Here is an 18783-nt window from a genome sequence, read left to right on the forward strand (position 1 = left end):
CTGCATTTCTTGTCTTGCAGATTGGTTTAGGTCATAGAGTTCCAATGAGCTATTAATGCACACTGAAGTTAATATATGGCTTTTTAGCCATCTCAGTAGCAGTGGAAGAACCAAAAATGCTTTTATCTGTTGGCATTTTCCTTTTTGTCAGATGTACCCCTTTGGCTTCTGTCCTTTTGTATTTAGGATTGTAATTTTCCACTTACACTGAAAGTTTTGTACCATATAAAGAATAAGGAAAAAGAAGACTGACTTGGAAAAAAATTGTCCTTGCAACTTCCATAATGAAAAATAATACTCACTGGAGTTTAACAAATGAATCTGACTTATTCCTTGATTGCTGCTTTCTAGGACCAAGGACCATATCCCCAAGGACAGTTGTATGAAAACCATTTCTGGCAGTCTCAGAACTGCCACTGTCAATGAGAGCGCTCAAGCAGAGATGCAAAGCTTTTCACCAGACCAGTGCAGGACATGTGGCACCAGTGCCCAGGTAGAGAGCAAAGCTGGTGCTCAGCACCAGCACAGGCAGCAGGAGCTGTTAGGTTTGCAAGGAAAGCAGCTTCCTGCTGATGGTTACATTGCAAGATGGATTCACAGGGCAAGTAATTGCTGTTTTCTAAAGAAACAAACTGAGAGATCTACATTTCAAAAATAGGAGTGGAAACGTGTTTCCACATTTTCAGAATCTTCTAGGAACACTGATAACATCTTCCAAAACTACTTTATGGTTATGATAAGCATAAATGAAGTCTCATCAAAAAGATGAATAATAAGGTTACAAAAAGTTTTGCAAGGAATAGTACCCATTTCAGATATAGGAAATATTTATTTGATTATCTGCATTACAGAGTAATTATAAACTTTATTCCTTGATATATCATTCATGGGCAGCCAGGTGAATGTGTAGTTTTCTGTGTCAATTAACAGAAGCAGGAATTGTACATTTGAAAAGCTGCATTTAAAATGGAAACTCCTTTAAAATAAGAATGCAGAATTAAGCATTCTAACACACATGTATATCCACTCTTCATTCCAGGCAAACATTTCAGAGGTGAATTCAACCCTGTATTAAACATGATACTACATAGTGCTCTATTCAGACAGGTGAATGCTTGAGGGACAGGAGGAAGAAAAACTGGTGATACCAAAAATACAGGGCCACGTTACCTGCATTTGAAAAATCTATATTCATATATAATTACTTTTCCTGAAATAATACATAAACATTTACATATAAGATAGAGGGTCACAAGTTAAAAATCCAGGCTTAGAATGAATTGCCTAGAAATGGTGAACTTTAACACAAATAACCCACCCAGTAAGAAAAGCATAAGTTTTTCCTTTCTGTCTCAGTCAAACCTATTTAAAAGATGTGCAATTTTACTCTTCTAATGGTGTCATGATGTGTGTAACCACCTGACAAAACCTCACAAATGACTGGCAGGAGCAGCAGATCAGTCAGGTAGCACATCCATTAGTGCAGCATAGTCTCAAAACACTCTTAAAGAATGATTTTGTTTCTAGCTCACTGATTTGTGACTGATTAGTATTTGAAAGACTTTAAAAATAGATAAGCTGCTGTCTCGTATTAGTAGATAAAATTGAAGTGAACCTTTTGACACAGCAGCATGTTCTTCCAACTATTTGGCTCTGAACTCTAAAACATGACAGGCTCATGCTGACCTGTGCTGCTGCTTTCCTCCATTTAATTACATGAAGTATTCTACCTTTATTGTGATAAGATTTAAACTCTGCAAAAAATCTTCTATCAATTTTAACTGTAGTTAAAACGCGTTTCCTACAGTGACTGTTCCTCTGAAACAATCATACCTCTGAGCATGACACCAATGGCAAATCTTCCTGTATTTTGATAAAATACCAGAATGATAAACAGTGACAGCCTCTTTTCAGGAATCTTATGCAGATGGCTACTCAGAAAGAAAAAATTACTTACCTGTGCAGTAGCTGCATTCTTCAAGGTGTATTATCTACCCAAATACCTCCATGACCCCCCTTCCCTTGCCCTCCTGCATCCCATGTGCAGGAGATTGCACAGCAGAGATGGAATCAGACTGGGGTACAGGAGGCAGCTCTGCCTTTATGCTCACTGGTGGCAGCACACAGAAAATGAAAAACCCATTTGACACTGTGGGAGTGCCAAGAGTTCAGGCACAGTAAAGATTTTTGCTACCTATGCTGTGATCCAGTTGCTGATTCACATGCAAAACTAATTCCATCCATTTCTGCCTGAAAGCCTGAAGGAAAAGGTGGTGTGACTGATGCACATTTCTGGGATTTTCCTTTCACTTCAGGAAGGAAGTGGTGGGATGGCCAAGTGATGTATGTTAAAATGATGTATCAATTTAATCTATCCTGCATTCATGTGATGTGTAATCTGCCATCAAGTTTTATGCAAGTGCATGAAATAAGATACATGCTTTCACCAAGACATTTAGGTTCAATTAAATCTGAGGTATCCTGGCAAACTTCATAACCCTGTCTTGAACTACACTCACAAAGATCTTTATGGCCTAATTTCACTCTTGGAATTAAGGTGGATTTCTCTAGTAAGCTCTTGGGAAAGATTAGTTAACAGTTTGAGAAAGCAATGAAATGATTCTTTCAACTGCTGAAAGTATTTCTAGGAGTACAGAATCACCTAGGTAGGGAAAGAATTTCATCATAGAACCCTGTAAATAATGCAATAGCACATTTTACCTGTGCACTTTCATAGACCAGATGAGAAGAATGCAATACTGGATATGCCTTGCACTAGGAATCAATTATTTTTTAAACCATCATTCCATCATTACAAGCCCTTACTCCTGTGAATTATTGCTTTTGCTTATCATGTATTTCCTCTAGAAGACATGACCCAGAAAAAGAACTCAATGACCTCAGTCCATCCCAGATGGAATAAAACTCTCCCTAGAAAAACCCCTCCTTGTGAACTGACCTTCCACTGGGTAAGTGGAATGAGGGAACTCAGGACTGTCAGCTACTTAAAGCTTCCTCATGGATGCAATCATTTAGATCTTGAGATAACAAATTCTTCAACAACAGTTGGAGACAGTCCATCCACAAATGTTAAGGTTTTTTCCTAGTTAAAAATATGAGGGCCTCATTAACTGTAACTCTAAAGTGCATGCTGATTATTAATTAATATGAAAAATTGAAATCTTCTTCAAAGACTTCTCAAAATCTTCCATAAAATTCCCTTGCTTCGTCTTTTTGGCCATAATCAGAACCAAATATGAAGAAGAAAAGTTGGTTCTAGTTATAGTCAGCCAATTACTAAAGACTTCTGGTTTGCAATCACAGGAATCTACCAAAATATGCCACAAGACTTACAAAATTATTGAAGGTGAGTTTCTGCAGTGTTGGTTGAACTACTGAACCTAGAAGGAAAGATGCTATGCCAAATAGCTACTCTTCACAAGAGGACAATTGGTGAAAATAAATCAGTTAAATAATGGGTTTTTTTCTCTGAAAGAGATCTGTAAAAACCTGCATGTTTTCCTAAGAAGGTCCTAAGGGAATATGTGGTGCTCCAAAAGGAGGTATTACAGTTTCATCTGATTTCAGGAGCAAACATAGAGCCTTAAAGCTCAGGTGAGCATGGTGGGTCTCCCTCATTCAGTTCCACACGCTGATCAACTACTTCAAGTCTCTGAACAAGAAAAGCACACAAAATTGTCACTCATAAATGGGGAAATACCTCTAATTGGAGTTTTCAGGAATATACATGAGGTAATGCTGAGGGCCAGAACCCCATGGTACAAAACCCAAATGGTAGTTATGACAGAATCTAGCTCAAAAGGAATGTCTGGGGTCCTCCTGCAACTCATCCAAAGTAACAGATCTCCACAAAAAAAATTTAATTCATTACCATTTCCTGAAGAAAGTGGCAATATAAAAAAAAACCCCAAACCTCTACAAACATATTTGCCTGAAAAGTGGAATGAAAGAAGAGTTTATAAACTCCTGAAGAAGGAAATGCCTTTAGGATAGAGTATAGCTTGGTACTAAGATGTAGCATAAACCCCAAATAAACACAGGTCCAACACTAAAGACTCTGAAAATAAAGTGACAGAGAGACAAACTACCAGGTAAGGCTGCTACAAGATATTTTGCTGGGCATGAACAAGCAGTGGAGTTACAATAACCATGGATGCTAATGCTGTCTTGGTGCTCTCAACTGGTAAAATTAAAGACCTCATGTACTGGGGGTTATCTGCGATGAGGAAATCTCTGGCTCTTGGGCAGAAGCTGAGTATATCCAAGTATTAGGTTTATCTAAAGTCCCTGTTTCTCACAGAGCGAGATGAAGAGGGATTTTTGTAAGCACAGCAACAGCAGATGTAATTATCAGGAGCTGCTGAATGAAAGGAGCAGTCTGAGAGCTGCAAGGCACAAACTGCCAAGCAGGAGCTCCTTGATCAACATTTCCTCATCTTTGGAGATCAGACCTGAGATACACGACGATTATGTCATTAGAACAACATGTGTCAGCATCTGGAAGGTTGCATCTGCCAAGTAAGACACATGGGTTGCAATTCAAGCCTGACAAGTTACATAAATACAGAAAAATAACTACAAAAGAGACAAAAGGAGAAAGACTGCAGTAGAAGAATTTAATTCCAGTAGGAGTTGAGAGGGAAGTGCAACCAAAGCTGGCCACAGCACTGCATATGCTGTACTGAAAAGATGAGCAATGGCAGAAGGTTATGAGCACATTTTTCTGAGAATACCACAGTGGAAAAAGAGGATATGTGTACATCCAGAGTCTGTGTGCACTTGTGGATCAGCAGTTGCAGGAAGAACAAAAATATATTTACAGTGAAAAGAACAAGTGGGTAAATATTATTTCTAGACATGATAGGTTTAATATAACCAACCCATTAAAATTAGCATGGTGAAAAAAACTGTATGGAAGCCAACACTTCATGAGAAATGGCCAGGGAAATTTTCTTTTTAAACAGAAAGGTAGAATATGCAGTGATATTTCAACTACACTGTCCCTGGAGTAAACTTCCAACTACACTGTCCTGAAAACACTCAGGAGTGATGCAAGACTATGAATGATACTGGAAACAAAAATATGTGCTTTTCTGTACATGGGAAGGATACACAAAAATATATTTGTATGGGAAAAAACCCACCCAAACCCATGAAAGATGGAAAAGAAATGTATCAACTCTAGTGATAGACTGCAATAGAAAATAACCAGACAGATACAAATTACTACAAACAGATCTAATTTAAATGAAAGGGAAGTGAAATGGAAGGGAGGAAAAAACCCTAGTGAAAACTTAATTAAAAGAAAGGCTTAATCTTTCACATTGTCTTTTTCTTAGATACACATGAAAGCCTTAATAAAAGTCCTGCATATTACTATTATTGCCTGAAAATTGCTAAATTGTATACAAAAATGTGTGAATAACTCCAGCCATTCACACTTTTTCCTTCCAAGATACCACATCTTACCACCCAGGTGTGCTACTTTCAAAAAGCATTTCCAGAACAGGCAGCACTTTTGCTCAACATCAGGAGCAAAGTGAAACACAGAGCCTGTGATAATGGTAAGAAAGGATCCTAATCAATACTAGCTGAAGGAGGACAGAAAGAAGGAGAAGAAAAAGGGCAGCTCCAGACACTATTACAGGCCCAGAAAGGGAAAGGCAGCAGTGGCTATTCCTGTGGGAAACAGGCAATGTCCTTTCCTGACAGTTGCCATCTCTTTGACGCTTTTTTCCTGTTGCTGCAAGCTCGGTGCTCCCAGCACAGCCATCAGTTATAAATCCGGGGCTTGCACAGACACTTTTCATTAGCAGCAGCCCAGGCAGGCTCAAGCACCTTGCCAACACTAACAACCAGGTTTACCATTTAGCAGCTGCACGGGGTGCCAGCAGTTCTAACATTTTGCTCTGGCTGTTGCAAATGACGTTTGTAGTTTTTAAAACCTAGAGGGACAATGTTTCTATCAAACCACAGCAAGTCACTGCATGGACTATTGAAATGGGACCCAAAGCTGACAATACAGCTGAGAAAATGATCTGAGGTGAGCAAAAGCAATAGATATCTCTAATTGTTATGGGGCTTTGTGGTTTTTTTTTATTTGGTTTGTCTTTTTTTGGGGGGGGACGTGTCGTGTTTTTTGGAGTCGCTAATTGGAGAAATGCTACTGTAACAAGATTTGTTCTTCTCTCATGTATCAATACAATGACTCAAGGCTCCTAAACTGATATGGAATTAGAGAAAAAGCCAGCAGCAGTTCTAACTAACTGCACTATTAACATGAAGCGCAAACCCATGTTATTCCCTTGATACAGCCTTATTTGCCTGAGCTCTGTTTGTAAATGTCAGTCCTGTCATCATCATTGCACCAATATATCACAAGTCACACGACCTACCTTTCTTTGCTCATTATTAATCCTTCAGCAGACAAAACCATCAGAGCACCACACACGGACAGCCATAAAAGAACACTTCTCTTGTTTTCCCTCTTTTTCACAGATGAATATAGGACAAAAATTGCTACTGATAAGAACACAACTGAGAAAATGCCTACTGAGCAGTTATCACATTGAATCTCGTCCCGTCCCTCAATTTTAAAGGGAATTCCTTCAATCATCATCTCTGGCTTTTGATTTTAGCCTCTGATGCCTCTTCCTTGATGTGCATCATAGCAGAGCAGCTTTTGTATTTGTGCTATGAACTGCTTCCTTTAAACCAGACATCTATCAAGATCCTACTCCTAAACACAAGACATTTTAACCCAAATTAAAAAAAAAATCCCTTTCACTCCATGAAGATACTCCCCTTCCTCCCCATCTTCAAACTAGAGATCAGTAAAACAATTTCCCATCAGAAATAAATTATCACTGTTTTTTCATGCCATTCAGGAACACCCCAATGCACCCACAAACCCAAACCCCAGAGAGCCAGATGCACCAAATGAAGATAATTTCAAGGAGAAGATCTGCCTTGGTACAACATGGATTCAGCTATGAACCAGAAAAAAACATATTAATTTAGGGAAATCCTTGGCTTAAAATATTAATAGCTGTTCTTAATATCTTTACTAGTAAATGCCCAATCTGCTGTTCCATTGTATCCAGAGAATAAGGATACATTTGATGATGACGAGAACAGACTACAGTACAGAAAATGTAAAGATGTGACAATTAAATAGTAACGTAATCAGAAAACAGTGAGCTTAAAAATACTGAAATAAGGTGGTTGAAGTTGATTTGAGACTCATTTGTGAATGATACTCATTTGTCTATTTGCAGCATTACACTGACAGTAACTTCCAACAGGCAACTTAGCATACAACATTCATAAAAGTCACCATTAAAATTAACTGGCTTAAAACCCAAAAGAATGAGAAAGTGGAAACATTTCACATTCCAAGAGATTCTCACTTCTTTGTATGAAAATTCCAATTGTTTCTATAAAAGCCTGAACTAGTCCAAAGGAATGGGAAAACCAGTTATTGTTTCCCTTTAGCCCCATATATTCCAAAATGATCCTCTATTATTCTCAGTCTGCAAAGTATTCCCTGGCTCTTGTCTTCATTCATTTTTTTCCACGTTCAAGAATTTAATTTTATTTAATATCAGTTTGAAGAGAAGCCTGTCCTTGTGTTTACTATTTCCTTCCTTGCCTTTACCTCTCCTGTGTTTGCCACATCCTTTTCTGTGGTGGATGGTTGGCATCACTGCACATTGTTCAGAGGGGGAACGCACTGCTCATGCACACAGCAGCATTCTCTGGTTGGCTGTTCATTGTGCACATATATTTAAGATTGCTTCTCCTGACATATATATGTCAGGAGAAAATATATAAATATTTACTTATGCTGAATTTCACCTGCTCTGTTATCCATGGGTTCTACTTATGAGGTACTTGTGGAGCTATATAGGTCATCATTCATTTAAATATCCTGAATAAATCAGTAAATATAATTTGGAATTGCACAAAAATTTAGTCTCATTTACATAAAATATTACATCTGCCATTTTTTAGCTCTGCTCTAGAAGGACATGGGACATCACTGTTGTCGAGACACTGTGTTCCTTCAGCTTTTATTTCCTTGCTTTTCATGCCCTGCTTTGGAAAATCAGCTGACCCCAAAATTATCAAACTTTAGGAGGAATTCAAACACAAGCAACAAAAGCAACATAACGTTTTAAGTGGATTTGCTGATGAATTTTAACTGACTACAGACATCTTCTAGAATGTTAATATTATCCTCCTTTAATCCTCAGTCACAGACTAAGTGATACCAATATAGTTAAGTTTTTTCCATGCCTGCATTGAGATCTGGGTGCACATCAAACCAAACTAAGGAGATGAAAGGATTGGTGCTGACCTTTAGTGTGTTACAACCTTCTGCCAGTTCTGAACACAGTTTGCAGCCTAAGTCTCAATTCCAGTTAATGTTTGCACATCACAGTAAGAGCAGTTGCTCTGATACCTCCTAAGAATGTGTAAATTTTAGACAAAGAGAAGAATTTAAGACAGAATACATTGATTTCTATATAAAAAAAAAGTAGTTTAAGGGTGCCACCAATTTGGGTAGTTTAGTAAGCAAGATTTAAGAATAATACTGATTTAGAATTAAATTAATGAGGTGTAATACTATTTGAAATTAATTAGAGGAAATATTTTTAAGGAAATGCTCAAGTATTTGTCCCCACAGTATAGAACAAAAAAAAACAACAAAAAAAAATCCACATGCATTATTTTTTAAAAATAAGTTCTGAATTCTTTCTGAGGTCCCCATCATCGCCCCATCTCCCTTTCTTTTTCTATTATGCAAAAGAAGAATAAAACAGAATAGCAATTTTATTAAACAATGAGACTATGAAATGAGCCATGGCAATTGGGCATTCTTATTCTTGGGGAGAGATGAGTTAGAAACCACTTTCAACACAGCAAGTAAAAAAAAAAGCAAACCTTATGAGAGAGACAGAGAAAAAAACCAAGAAGGAGGAAAAAATGCAAATTTATTACCATTTCTCAGGCTCATGAAATAAGACACCAAAATGAAAAGAGAGCTGTTCTTCCCCTCCAGTGTGCTCCTATTGTTTTGCTTAAATCTGGCCCTCAATGTTTCCTACTCTCAGGAGAGGCCTCCTCACAGGAACCACACCATGTTGTCAACAGATACATTAATCTCCCTGACAGCTTTTAGGAAAGCAGTTTGAACTCAGATAGTAATCTTGGGGAAAAAAGCCTATGCAAAAAACATGCAGTGGTTGAGGCTGCTGGCACACACTCAGCTGTGCAGCCCTCACTGCACTCAGTTTCTGGCATATCATGAAGGGTACCAAGCCTTCCCCCTGCCAAACAGGAAAGAGCACAAATAGCAGGTTTCATCTTCCACTGACACATCGTGCTTTGCCAGAAAACACTGGGTGAAAGTGTGCCTGGGGAATAATATTCCTGATGGATCACCAAAAAATCTTAGGATGCAGGGAGTCTTCTTTCCTCTGTTAAAGACTCTCAGGCCATATAATGGCTTTCTCTCACTACAAATCTCAATTTGCAGTTAAGGGAAATACTGGGATAACTGGGAGACTGCCTAATGTTAGCTGTAAATAGTGATTTCCACAAAACTTTTCCAGCTGTCTCTTCAAAACTGTAGACCTGTCCAAATTTACTTTACATAGGAAGACAAAGTCAAATGGTTCATCTTTTTTAAAGATGTGAAAGCAATGAATTCATCTAACCTGAACATAATAAATGTTTGGTAAACTAAAGCAAACCATAAAGTGAAAACTGATAGAGCAGATGGCTAAATGTCTACCCAGGGAAATGCTTCTCCATTACAATTGCCAGGGTCCTTCAAACTTCCTTTCTGTAAATGTTATGGTAACAAGGATTCTGAATGCAGCACTCTCTCCTGGTCAGACACAAGAGAAGATAGTTCCTTAACAACAGATTTAATGTCATAAACATCAATTATGTAGAATCACAGACTCTGTAAGAACTGCCACATCAAATTAAGAACAAGGTCATATATTTACTCTGATACTCTATTTTAGACAGAGAAAAAAGCTGCACCTTCTTTCTACAACTCATTTTTAAAACAAATAATTTTCCATGTTCAAAAGTGTATATTTTTCATTGGTGCTTCAGCATGCAATATTTCACACAAAGCAAAAATCAAGTTAGTTAGACCTTGCAAATCATCATCAGAAAAATGGCTTCAATAAAACTGGGGACGTGACTGTCCCTACAGTCTGACTGTGGATCACAGATCACATTTAAAAATGTTAATGCACCAAAACTTAAGAAATCAAAAAAAAAAAGAAATGAGAGAGGTAAATATAAACTTTTTCAATAATGACCCCTACTACCATATACTTTGTATGCAATTGTTTGGAGAAATAGGTAACAGATTTCTATAAGAAGTTGGAAATTGGTACTAGAAACAGACCAGGTAAATATTCCTAAGTTTTAATGTGCATGGAAGCTTGTCTTGATGAGCTTACTCTAAGTAAAAGGAGAATTACTGTCCTGCAGAGTCAGCCAGGCACACTTATGTGAAAGCATAAGAGATAAAAAGGACTGATCTCTCCAGGAACAGGACCTCATCTGAGCAGATGTCGTAGGGCTTCTTGTTTGTCAAGACACTTTTCTTGCCTTGTTGAGCTTATTTTCTGGCAATCTGTTAGTAAATCTTCATGCCCTTCTTTGAAATCCACATTCTACTTTATCATTTCAATACAGAAAAAAAGGAGAAACCTTTTTTGTAAGACAGAAGCTCATTTTTATGTGCTCTACTGTCTGGCTGGGATGGAAATCCAACAGTGCAATTTTTACATGAAAATATAATGTCACAATAGTGCTATTCCATATCATGCACTGATTTCTAGCACTGTGCAGGACTCTTCCACTGTCCAATGAACTTTTCAGTCCTGTTTCTGTGTGGCTGACTGATAAAAATGATTAAGGTACTAACTCTGTGAAAATATCTAAGCCTTTCTTCAGCTAAAGAGCATTACAAATGAAGAATAACTGAGTCTTGTCTACAATTACGGCATTATTTCACACATATATAATGAAGTGAAGCTGTCTATTTTTCATTCATGCATTATCTATGCTGTAAAAGTAGATGCATCCAGAAGGGCTTAATTATGATTTTTAATTCCCAAAAAAGGGCTACAATTCAAATTAATTCTTCCTCACCTCCCCTCAAGAAATCTCCCCTCACCCTAAGTGATGAAATGTGCAGCTAAAAGGTCAACATTTTTGGAACTTCTCCCAGACATCCAGGAAAGATAAGAAAAAGCTCTCTTGACAGAGGGCCCTGACATGATCAGAACAAGAGCAAGCTTTTCTCAAAGCAATCGCCAGGGTTAAATATGTGCATAAATATGTGCCTGTTTCTATACTAACTGCAACACACTGTGCTGAAAATCACAACCCTCCAAATACACACAGATTGAAAAGTTTGTGAACACTGTATTTTCTGTAATGTATTGTAAAAGCTGATGGAAATGAAAATTCCTACTGGAATATTACATCACTAATGACTCATGATGCATACTGATGTCTCTACTGCATATGTATGTCCTGTTTTGTAATGAGAAGCCAGCTGTCACAGAATCTCTGAGAGAAAGAGCTGGAGGGTAAGCTGATCCCAAAACCACCTATTGGCTACCACTGCCCAAGTAAAATAGGAGGAAAAATTTGCATACAATTATTTCACTTATATTTTTATGAGGTATAATCGATCTTTAGAGCCTGTATTTGTTCATCCTTGCTACATTTTCACTAACAGAAGTCCCACACAACATTGAAGCAGACAGTAAAACACTGATTCACGTTACCTCAGAACCACATTTAGCTAAGTTATTGAGAACATGTAGCAATATTAAGTTTCATCCTATTTTTTAACTGACAAGAAAAACTCATCCTTTCAAAAAACACTAAAAAAATTATTTAAAAATTAACTGCAAAGTGAATTGGTATCCTTTCAGCAATTGATGCTATGAGCTCTGTCCTGGAGGACAGGATTAGGATGACCTAGACCTGAATGCAGCCTTAAGTGAAATTACAGCCACTTGCCTAAGTGCTGATGGCACCAGTCAGGCCCAAGGAACACTGACAGCCCAAGGCTGGGCAGCACAGGGAATTACCCAGGACAGGGAGGCCAAAACCTCTCAATGATGTAATTAATGTCTAAAAAGCACTGGGAGAGGAAGTGAGAGGAAAAGAACATTTAGATCTGAGTAATTCCCAAAGGTGCATCTGAGCTCAGTGAGCAGATACATGTTTGGTATGTCAGACTGTGCTCTGGAACAAACCGTGCAGATGCAAGATGGCTTTAAAGAACAGATTTCTGCCAGGCTGAAATGGAGCAGCTGAGTGTTCTCTGGGCTGTAACATGTTGAGCTGCACTCATCTGGCAGGCAAGGCTGGAATCTGATATAGCAGTGGTTTATATGGAAGAGAAATTAGCCAGGAGCTCCACACTTGAAAGTCACTTATCCCAGGAAAGCACCTAACATATTTAACCAGCACAACCAATTTGCTTCAAATCTGATGCAAGTTTTCGAGAAGATCTTGAACTTTAAGCTTGGAAAGGTTTCCTTTAACCATTTATTCAGAAATTTTGTACTCACTGTCCAAAAGCAAGTTCAGAGATATCTTGCTTTACTAACAGCCAGAACAGAACACAACATAATTTTCATTATGGCATAGTATTACTATAAAGAGATGAGATGAAAAAACTTCATCCACCCCACCTTCAAGATCCAATCATAGCATATCAAGAGGAAATGGATTTTCAGGTTTTTGAGTGCTGGCAATGACTGTGTGCACATGCAGGGATGTCTCATAACAAAGAGTTAACCACAAAGGACTACTTCAGCTGGAAGCTACTTCAGCAGCCACCCAGCCCAGGGCTGGCCAAAGTTAAAGCCATTGTTGAGGGCATTGTCCAAATGCCTCTAATACACTTGGCAGCCTTGGGGCATTGTGGCTGACATTTAATGAATTTATAAAGTTCATTTGATTAGAAGGTATTTGCTTATCTGTCCAGTTCATTGAGCTTCACCTGCATCACAGTAAAAACACTACTGAACATAAAGCTGCATATTTGTCTATATTAAAAGTAGAGCTCTTTCCACTGGAAGGATATGTTTTTCCAATATGATAAAAAAAATACACTATCACAAGAAACAAACAGCATATACTTGCATCTACAGTTCATGGAATAGGAATATACATTAAATTATCTAAACTTGGGTGTGGACAAAGAAAAAAAGAACGAATAAGCTTACTAGCTCTCTCAAGTTGCTCATTAAAGCACTCAAACACATCTTACACATCATCTGGACATAGAGTTTGTCAGCAGCAATTGGAGACTAATGGACACCTGCTGCAACACAGATTCACCAGCATACAAACCCACAGCATGGATATTCTGAAAGTTATGGGAAAACTTCAGAATATGCTAGAGTGATAAAACAAGAAAATATGCATACTTTCTTTCAGAAGCCAGCATGAAGTATCCATTCAAATACACTGAAATTTCAGTAAACGTTACCTTTCTTGGACTAAACAGCAGATCAATTATTTTTCACAATAGCCAAGCTTTAGTCACTTCAAGCAAAAAATTTCTACTCCAACCCAACAGTTTGTTTTTTTTTATCCTGCTTATAGAAAAGACACTCATCAGCCTCTCAGATCTCTGGAGAGTTGTGGTTTAAGGGAACCCAGGAGGAAAAGACAAATTTGGAAAGCCATTTATCCACCTCTCCAGAATTGAGACATTATGGTTTTCATTCTTCCCCCACTCCCAAAAATACCAAATTTCCATCATCAGAGCTCTGTGAATAAACGAACATTTTGTGACTGGCCTCAGGAAGAAAGAAACCACAGGCCTGGTAGGGACAGAGAGGAGAGCAGGGCACTGTGTGCTTGGGACCCTGTTTATTTGACTAGATTGCAGACAGTCAACCCAAGAACATGCAGATCATATATTTTTAAGCATTTCATAATGGCTTATTATTAATTCCAGCCAAAACCACCAAGACCAAAATTATCCGAAATTGGTGCTTGTGTGTCCTGACCCCAAAGCCAACAATGGTTGCATAAAAAAAAAAAGAAAGTTAAATATCTACAGTCCTCTCAGGTTTAATTTTTTTTAAAATCAATTACAAGGCAGTGCCCTTTAAGAGCCTAGAGAGAAGACAGGTCTCCACAACTAACAAACTGAAATGTGGTTCTGGGTAAATTTTACTTCCAGGAAACCAAAATGTTGCAGTCCTTGAGAGAGGGAGGCTGTAAGCAGAGGGCTCTTCTAAAGGAAGGAGCTTTTATTGAACCTGTCACTTGTCATTAAACACTCCATATTTTACCTTAACCTGATATTTTCATTAGAGCATACAGACCTTTTTCATCTGTGAATAAAAGCATTCCCTTCAGCCTTGTGCTGAATATGGGGAAAGGCTCTCTAAAATAGAGCCCACCCAAACAGGACAATTATGTTCTCAAAAGCAGGAAAAGCACTAGGGAAAATCAAGTAACATTAATACCATGATAACCTGCACACTTCAATGTTGACTATCACGTCACACTTCAATCTTATTTTATTTAATAACGCATTTAATAACGTCGATTTTTAGTGTCAAAAAAAACTTGCATATAACCATATAGAAAGCAAAGACACCAGTGTAGAATAAACCAAAACATAAGCAAACTGCAAAAAAGTATGTACTGCCCTACAGAGATCTCTAGTTGGAAAATCTGAATGGGAAAAGGTAAAGATATCCATGCTATTCATATTTTTATATCTATGATCTCTCAACTGCTTAAAACACTTTATAAGTAAAGAATTGGGTAAGAAATTGTAAGGGAATCTATACATTCTTAAAGAACTCTGATGTAAAGCAACACCTTTTTTTTCTGAGTAAACGCTGCTTCACTGCTACCACCAAAGCTGTACCATCTCCTTGATGTACCAAAAACTGGTGTTAAATAGTTTTAGCAGAACTTAAAGTTCTTAGCAACTGTAATATCACTTTCTGTTCATTGCTATATAGTAGAAACATTTCACATATATTATTGTTTCTTAAAAGAAAAAAAAAAAGTGGTTTGAGTATACAAATAGAAGCTGAGAGAAAACAAATTTCAGGCTTTTTTCAGTGCATTACATATGTGAAAAAGACAGAAAAATGAAAAGGGAAAGAAAAGAATAACTGGGGAGGGAGAGCCAGAAAAGGAAGCCATTCCTTTTAAAATCTTGAACTGCTACATAAAAACAAAGATGAAGGTCTGATGGAATGGTGTCATTCAATAAATATACCACCCATGTAATTGCAAGGAAAATGTGAAGCACCAGCTGTCTTTTCACACTTGAAATATAGATTTACTCAAATGCAGATTAGGAATCTAACCAAATATTGTAGTATTTTGAGGAATTTTTAAAGACATTTCTCTAATACCAGGAGGACTCTGTTATTCAAACATAGCTGCCACATAACGAGAGCCTTGTGAATTGCCAAAGCACTAGAGCCACAAAACCCATTAGCAGATGTAGAAATTCCACATTCCCGCCTTTTATAAAGGTCTGCAGTTATGAAATCATTCTCATACACTTGGAACTTAACTATTTCATTGCCCAGTACATGCAGGACTGGAGTTGATGGAGAAAACCACAAAATGGTGCGTCTGAGAGCACTCCATGGACACGCGTTTCAGTGGTTCTTTCAAAGTTTTAGCTGAAAACATCCCCCCATCATCCCATAAGGAAAGAATTTATCTTTACTAGAGAACCCTTAGGATGTATTGTGTGTCTTCACTATAGATGTATTAAGATATGTGGCTGATAAAAATAATAACAAAGGAAAACAAAGAAAGGCTTGCTCTTTAAAGATGAACAGAATTAAAGACTACAAGGTAGGGTGCAGTTTCCATGTTTATTTTCACTCACCAAAAAGAAAGTTATTTTTGTAAATTAAAGAAAACACAGTCAAAATGTCTATTATCTCCACATTTAGCATCATGGTATCTTTGCTGTACCCCATGCCAGTAGTTTAATATTTTTATGACAGCAATTGAAAACTTACCTTTTGATAAACCTCCTGCAGCTAATCTCAATACACAGCACACTGAGAAATATTTGACTTGCTTTTATACCAGTGACTTTCTTATGCCTGGGCAGATTTGAGATAACCAGATAACTCTGCGGGGCAGCAGCATGATCACTTCAGAAATAAAGCAAACTGACCAGAAAGCCCACCAGGAATTCATGAGGTAAACAAGCATGACTACAATAGAAAACGTGGTCCTCCAGTCACCTCACAGTAACTCCAGCTTTCTCTAGGAATACTTACTTGGTTATCTTTCATTTACTGAAGAAAGGACACCAATATAAGGTAAAACCAGCTGGGAAAGCAGACAAAACAGCTAAAGAAAAAGGCTGTTAGTAGAGCAGAGAAGAGAGAAATGTCACATCCAATCTCAATATGGAATTGATATAATTACTTCAACGATGCACTTCATAACCAAGTTGACAGTTAAAAGTACATTTTCCTCTTATGAAAATTGAGGAAGATATGAAGGCAACTGAGAGAGGCTGCTTTCTTTGAAATGCTGTAGGATAGATGTGTCTTTTTAAACAATCAGGGACAAAATTGCTAGGTAAAAGCTATGAGAACAGACCAGGAGGTAGAGCAGAGAGCCAGGCAGCTCAGCCTGGCTCCTTATCCCAACTGCATTAATCAATTCCCACGTTACCTGAAGCTGCTGGGAGCTGTCATTAAGGTTATCCTCTCGTCTCCTGGCCTCCTCCAGCATCTGTGCACTCTTCTTTTTCTCCACTTGTTCTTTGTGCTTCAGATTTGCTACTTTCTTGTTTTGATCTTTAACTTGCCTGCAAAAGAGAGGAGCACTCAGAGCGCGGTCCAGAGCAGTTTCCATCAGTGAGGAGCTGGGCCAGGGAACAGTGGCACCATCAAGTGCCACCACTTCCTTGGCACAAGGTCACCAGCACCAAACCCATCCTTAAACATTACCTTCCACTGTTAATTGAGCCAAAAGAAGGCTTCATTTTGCTCATTACTATTAACCTGACCTAGAAAATTCCTGAAACAAAAGCATTTGGTAATTTTAATTTGATTAATAAACTGTTAATCAAAAGATGCACCTGTCCTCTTCTGGCTTTGGGGAAGAGAACTCTTCTCTATTCACACACACATGTAAATATAAAATCGCAGAAATCTAATAACCCATTTTGCTTTGGGTACCACTGTATCTAATGTGAGGAACACAGGAGGAGCAAAAGGAAAACTACTGAAACATGACTTGATTATAGAGGATTACCTACAAGAATTAGAGAATCTGTTTCCACAGGTAAAACAATTTCTTTTCAACCTCAAGATCTACCTGTTTTCTTGATATTTTGAGGAATTTCCTACCCTTTCTTTTTACAGAAACAAGACACAACAGGTAAGAACAAACTATTTGAGAAACTGTGCATCATTTCCTTTTCACTTACATCTATGGACTATTTTTGATGATCCTGGCAGCTACCACTGCCTGCAGACAGGGTTTGGCCTTTCAGGGCATTAAGACACATGGAGTATTGAATCTAATTACAGACCCTTTAATCTCAGCCTCCTGACCACAGAGAACTTGAGTCTAAACTTTTAGTCCAATCAAAACAAAACAGGCTAGCTTTGCTTCCTCAGCCCTTTTCTCCATAATTATATCTGGAGTTTGGATTTTGGAATAAAAGACAGATTCTTTGGTTGCAAGATTTCCCCAAAACATCATGCAAGTAGTAGAGGCGGCTCTTTAATTTACTGTTTAGAAAACAGAATGATATACCAGCTTCAGATCTGGTATGTTATCCACACAGACAGGGAAGAATGTTTCTTCTGTATTTCAGAAATACTTTTAGAACAGATCACAAACAACCCTTCTTTAATATTTTCTTCAGAACTCCTAACAAAAGTATGATCAAGAACGCATCTCTTTGTGATATATTTATGTTCAAATTACGTGGCATATGACCAGTCAGTGTTTTGAGTTCCTCCAAAAACACTCTCAGCTCTGAGGTTCAACTCTGAGCTCTGCTTTTTTCCAATGTAAGCCAACTGAGGCTGGGAAAATCCTGAAAACAGCACATTTTCCTTGGTGCTAAAACAAACTCTTAGGGTGAAAAAGTGCTGATGGCCTCTGGAGACCAATAAAAAATGAAAGCTCTTTTCTGATGATGTTAAAATATTATTGGCATACTTAACTATCCTGTCCAAGAGTTACAGCTGATTTGAGTCAGGATGCTTTTTAAACACCACCAGTGTAATTGTTGAGTTATTCTAACCCAGTGCTGCATACTGGCAATGGGCTCATTGCCCAGTTTGAAAGCAGACTCGCTCAGTGATTAAACAACTTATTGGAAATATTATGCTGGCACCAGCTCAGCTTGTACAATACACAGTTCTATCTGTCCAATAAAATAAACACAGAAAGTACAGCTAAGGCGATGCAGAAAATGAAAATATGTCAGCCCAACACATTCAATTCCATATGAGAATTTTTACTCAATTTTAAAATTAAAATTAGAGGAATTAAGTTAAGTATTTTTAAAATAAATGTGCAAAGCTAGATTCACATATTGAGAAACTGATCTTTATTATTATAACCAACTAGTTAGATAAGAGACAAAAATATTAATAAAGCCCCAACCTTCTTCAAAATAGATTATCTATCTGAAATAGATAATCTCCTACATGGTCCAAAGTGTTCTCAAAC

General features: G+C 37.7%; 1 protein-coding gene across 8 annotated transcripts in view; it reads right to left on the bottom strand.

Moving 5' to 3' along the window:
* Positions 1 to 18783, bottom strand: part of ERC1 (ELKS/RAB6-interacting/CAST family member 1) — a 266470-nt gene that overhangs the window by 108628 nt on the left and 139059 nt on the right. For all 8 annotated transcript variants that reach the window (XM_054281949.1, XM_054281944.1, XM_054281943.1 and 5 more), the window contains one exon: positions 16765 to 16900. In XM_054281949.1, coding sequence (XP_054137924.1) covers positions 16765 to 16900 — 136 coding nt within the window. The remainder of the gene's footprint in view (positions 1 to 16764; positions 16901 to 18783) is intronic.

This window comes from Melozone crissalis, unplaced genomic scaffold (genome assembly GCF_028551555.1).
Source record: "Melozone crissalis strain CALT ecotype California unplaced genomic scaffold, PUWL_Pcris_2 ptg000033l_1, whole genome shotgun sequence".
NCBI classification, from domain to species: Eukaryota; Metazoa; Chordata; class Aves; order Passeriformes; family Passerellidae; genus Melozone; species Melozone crissalis.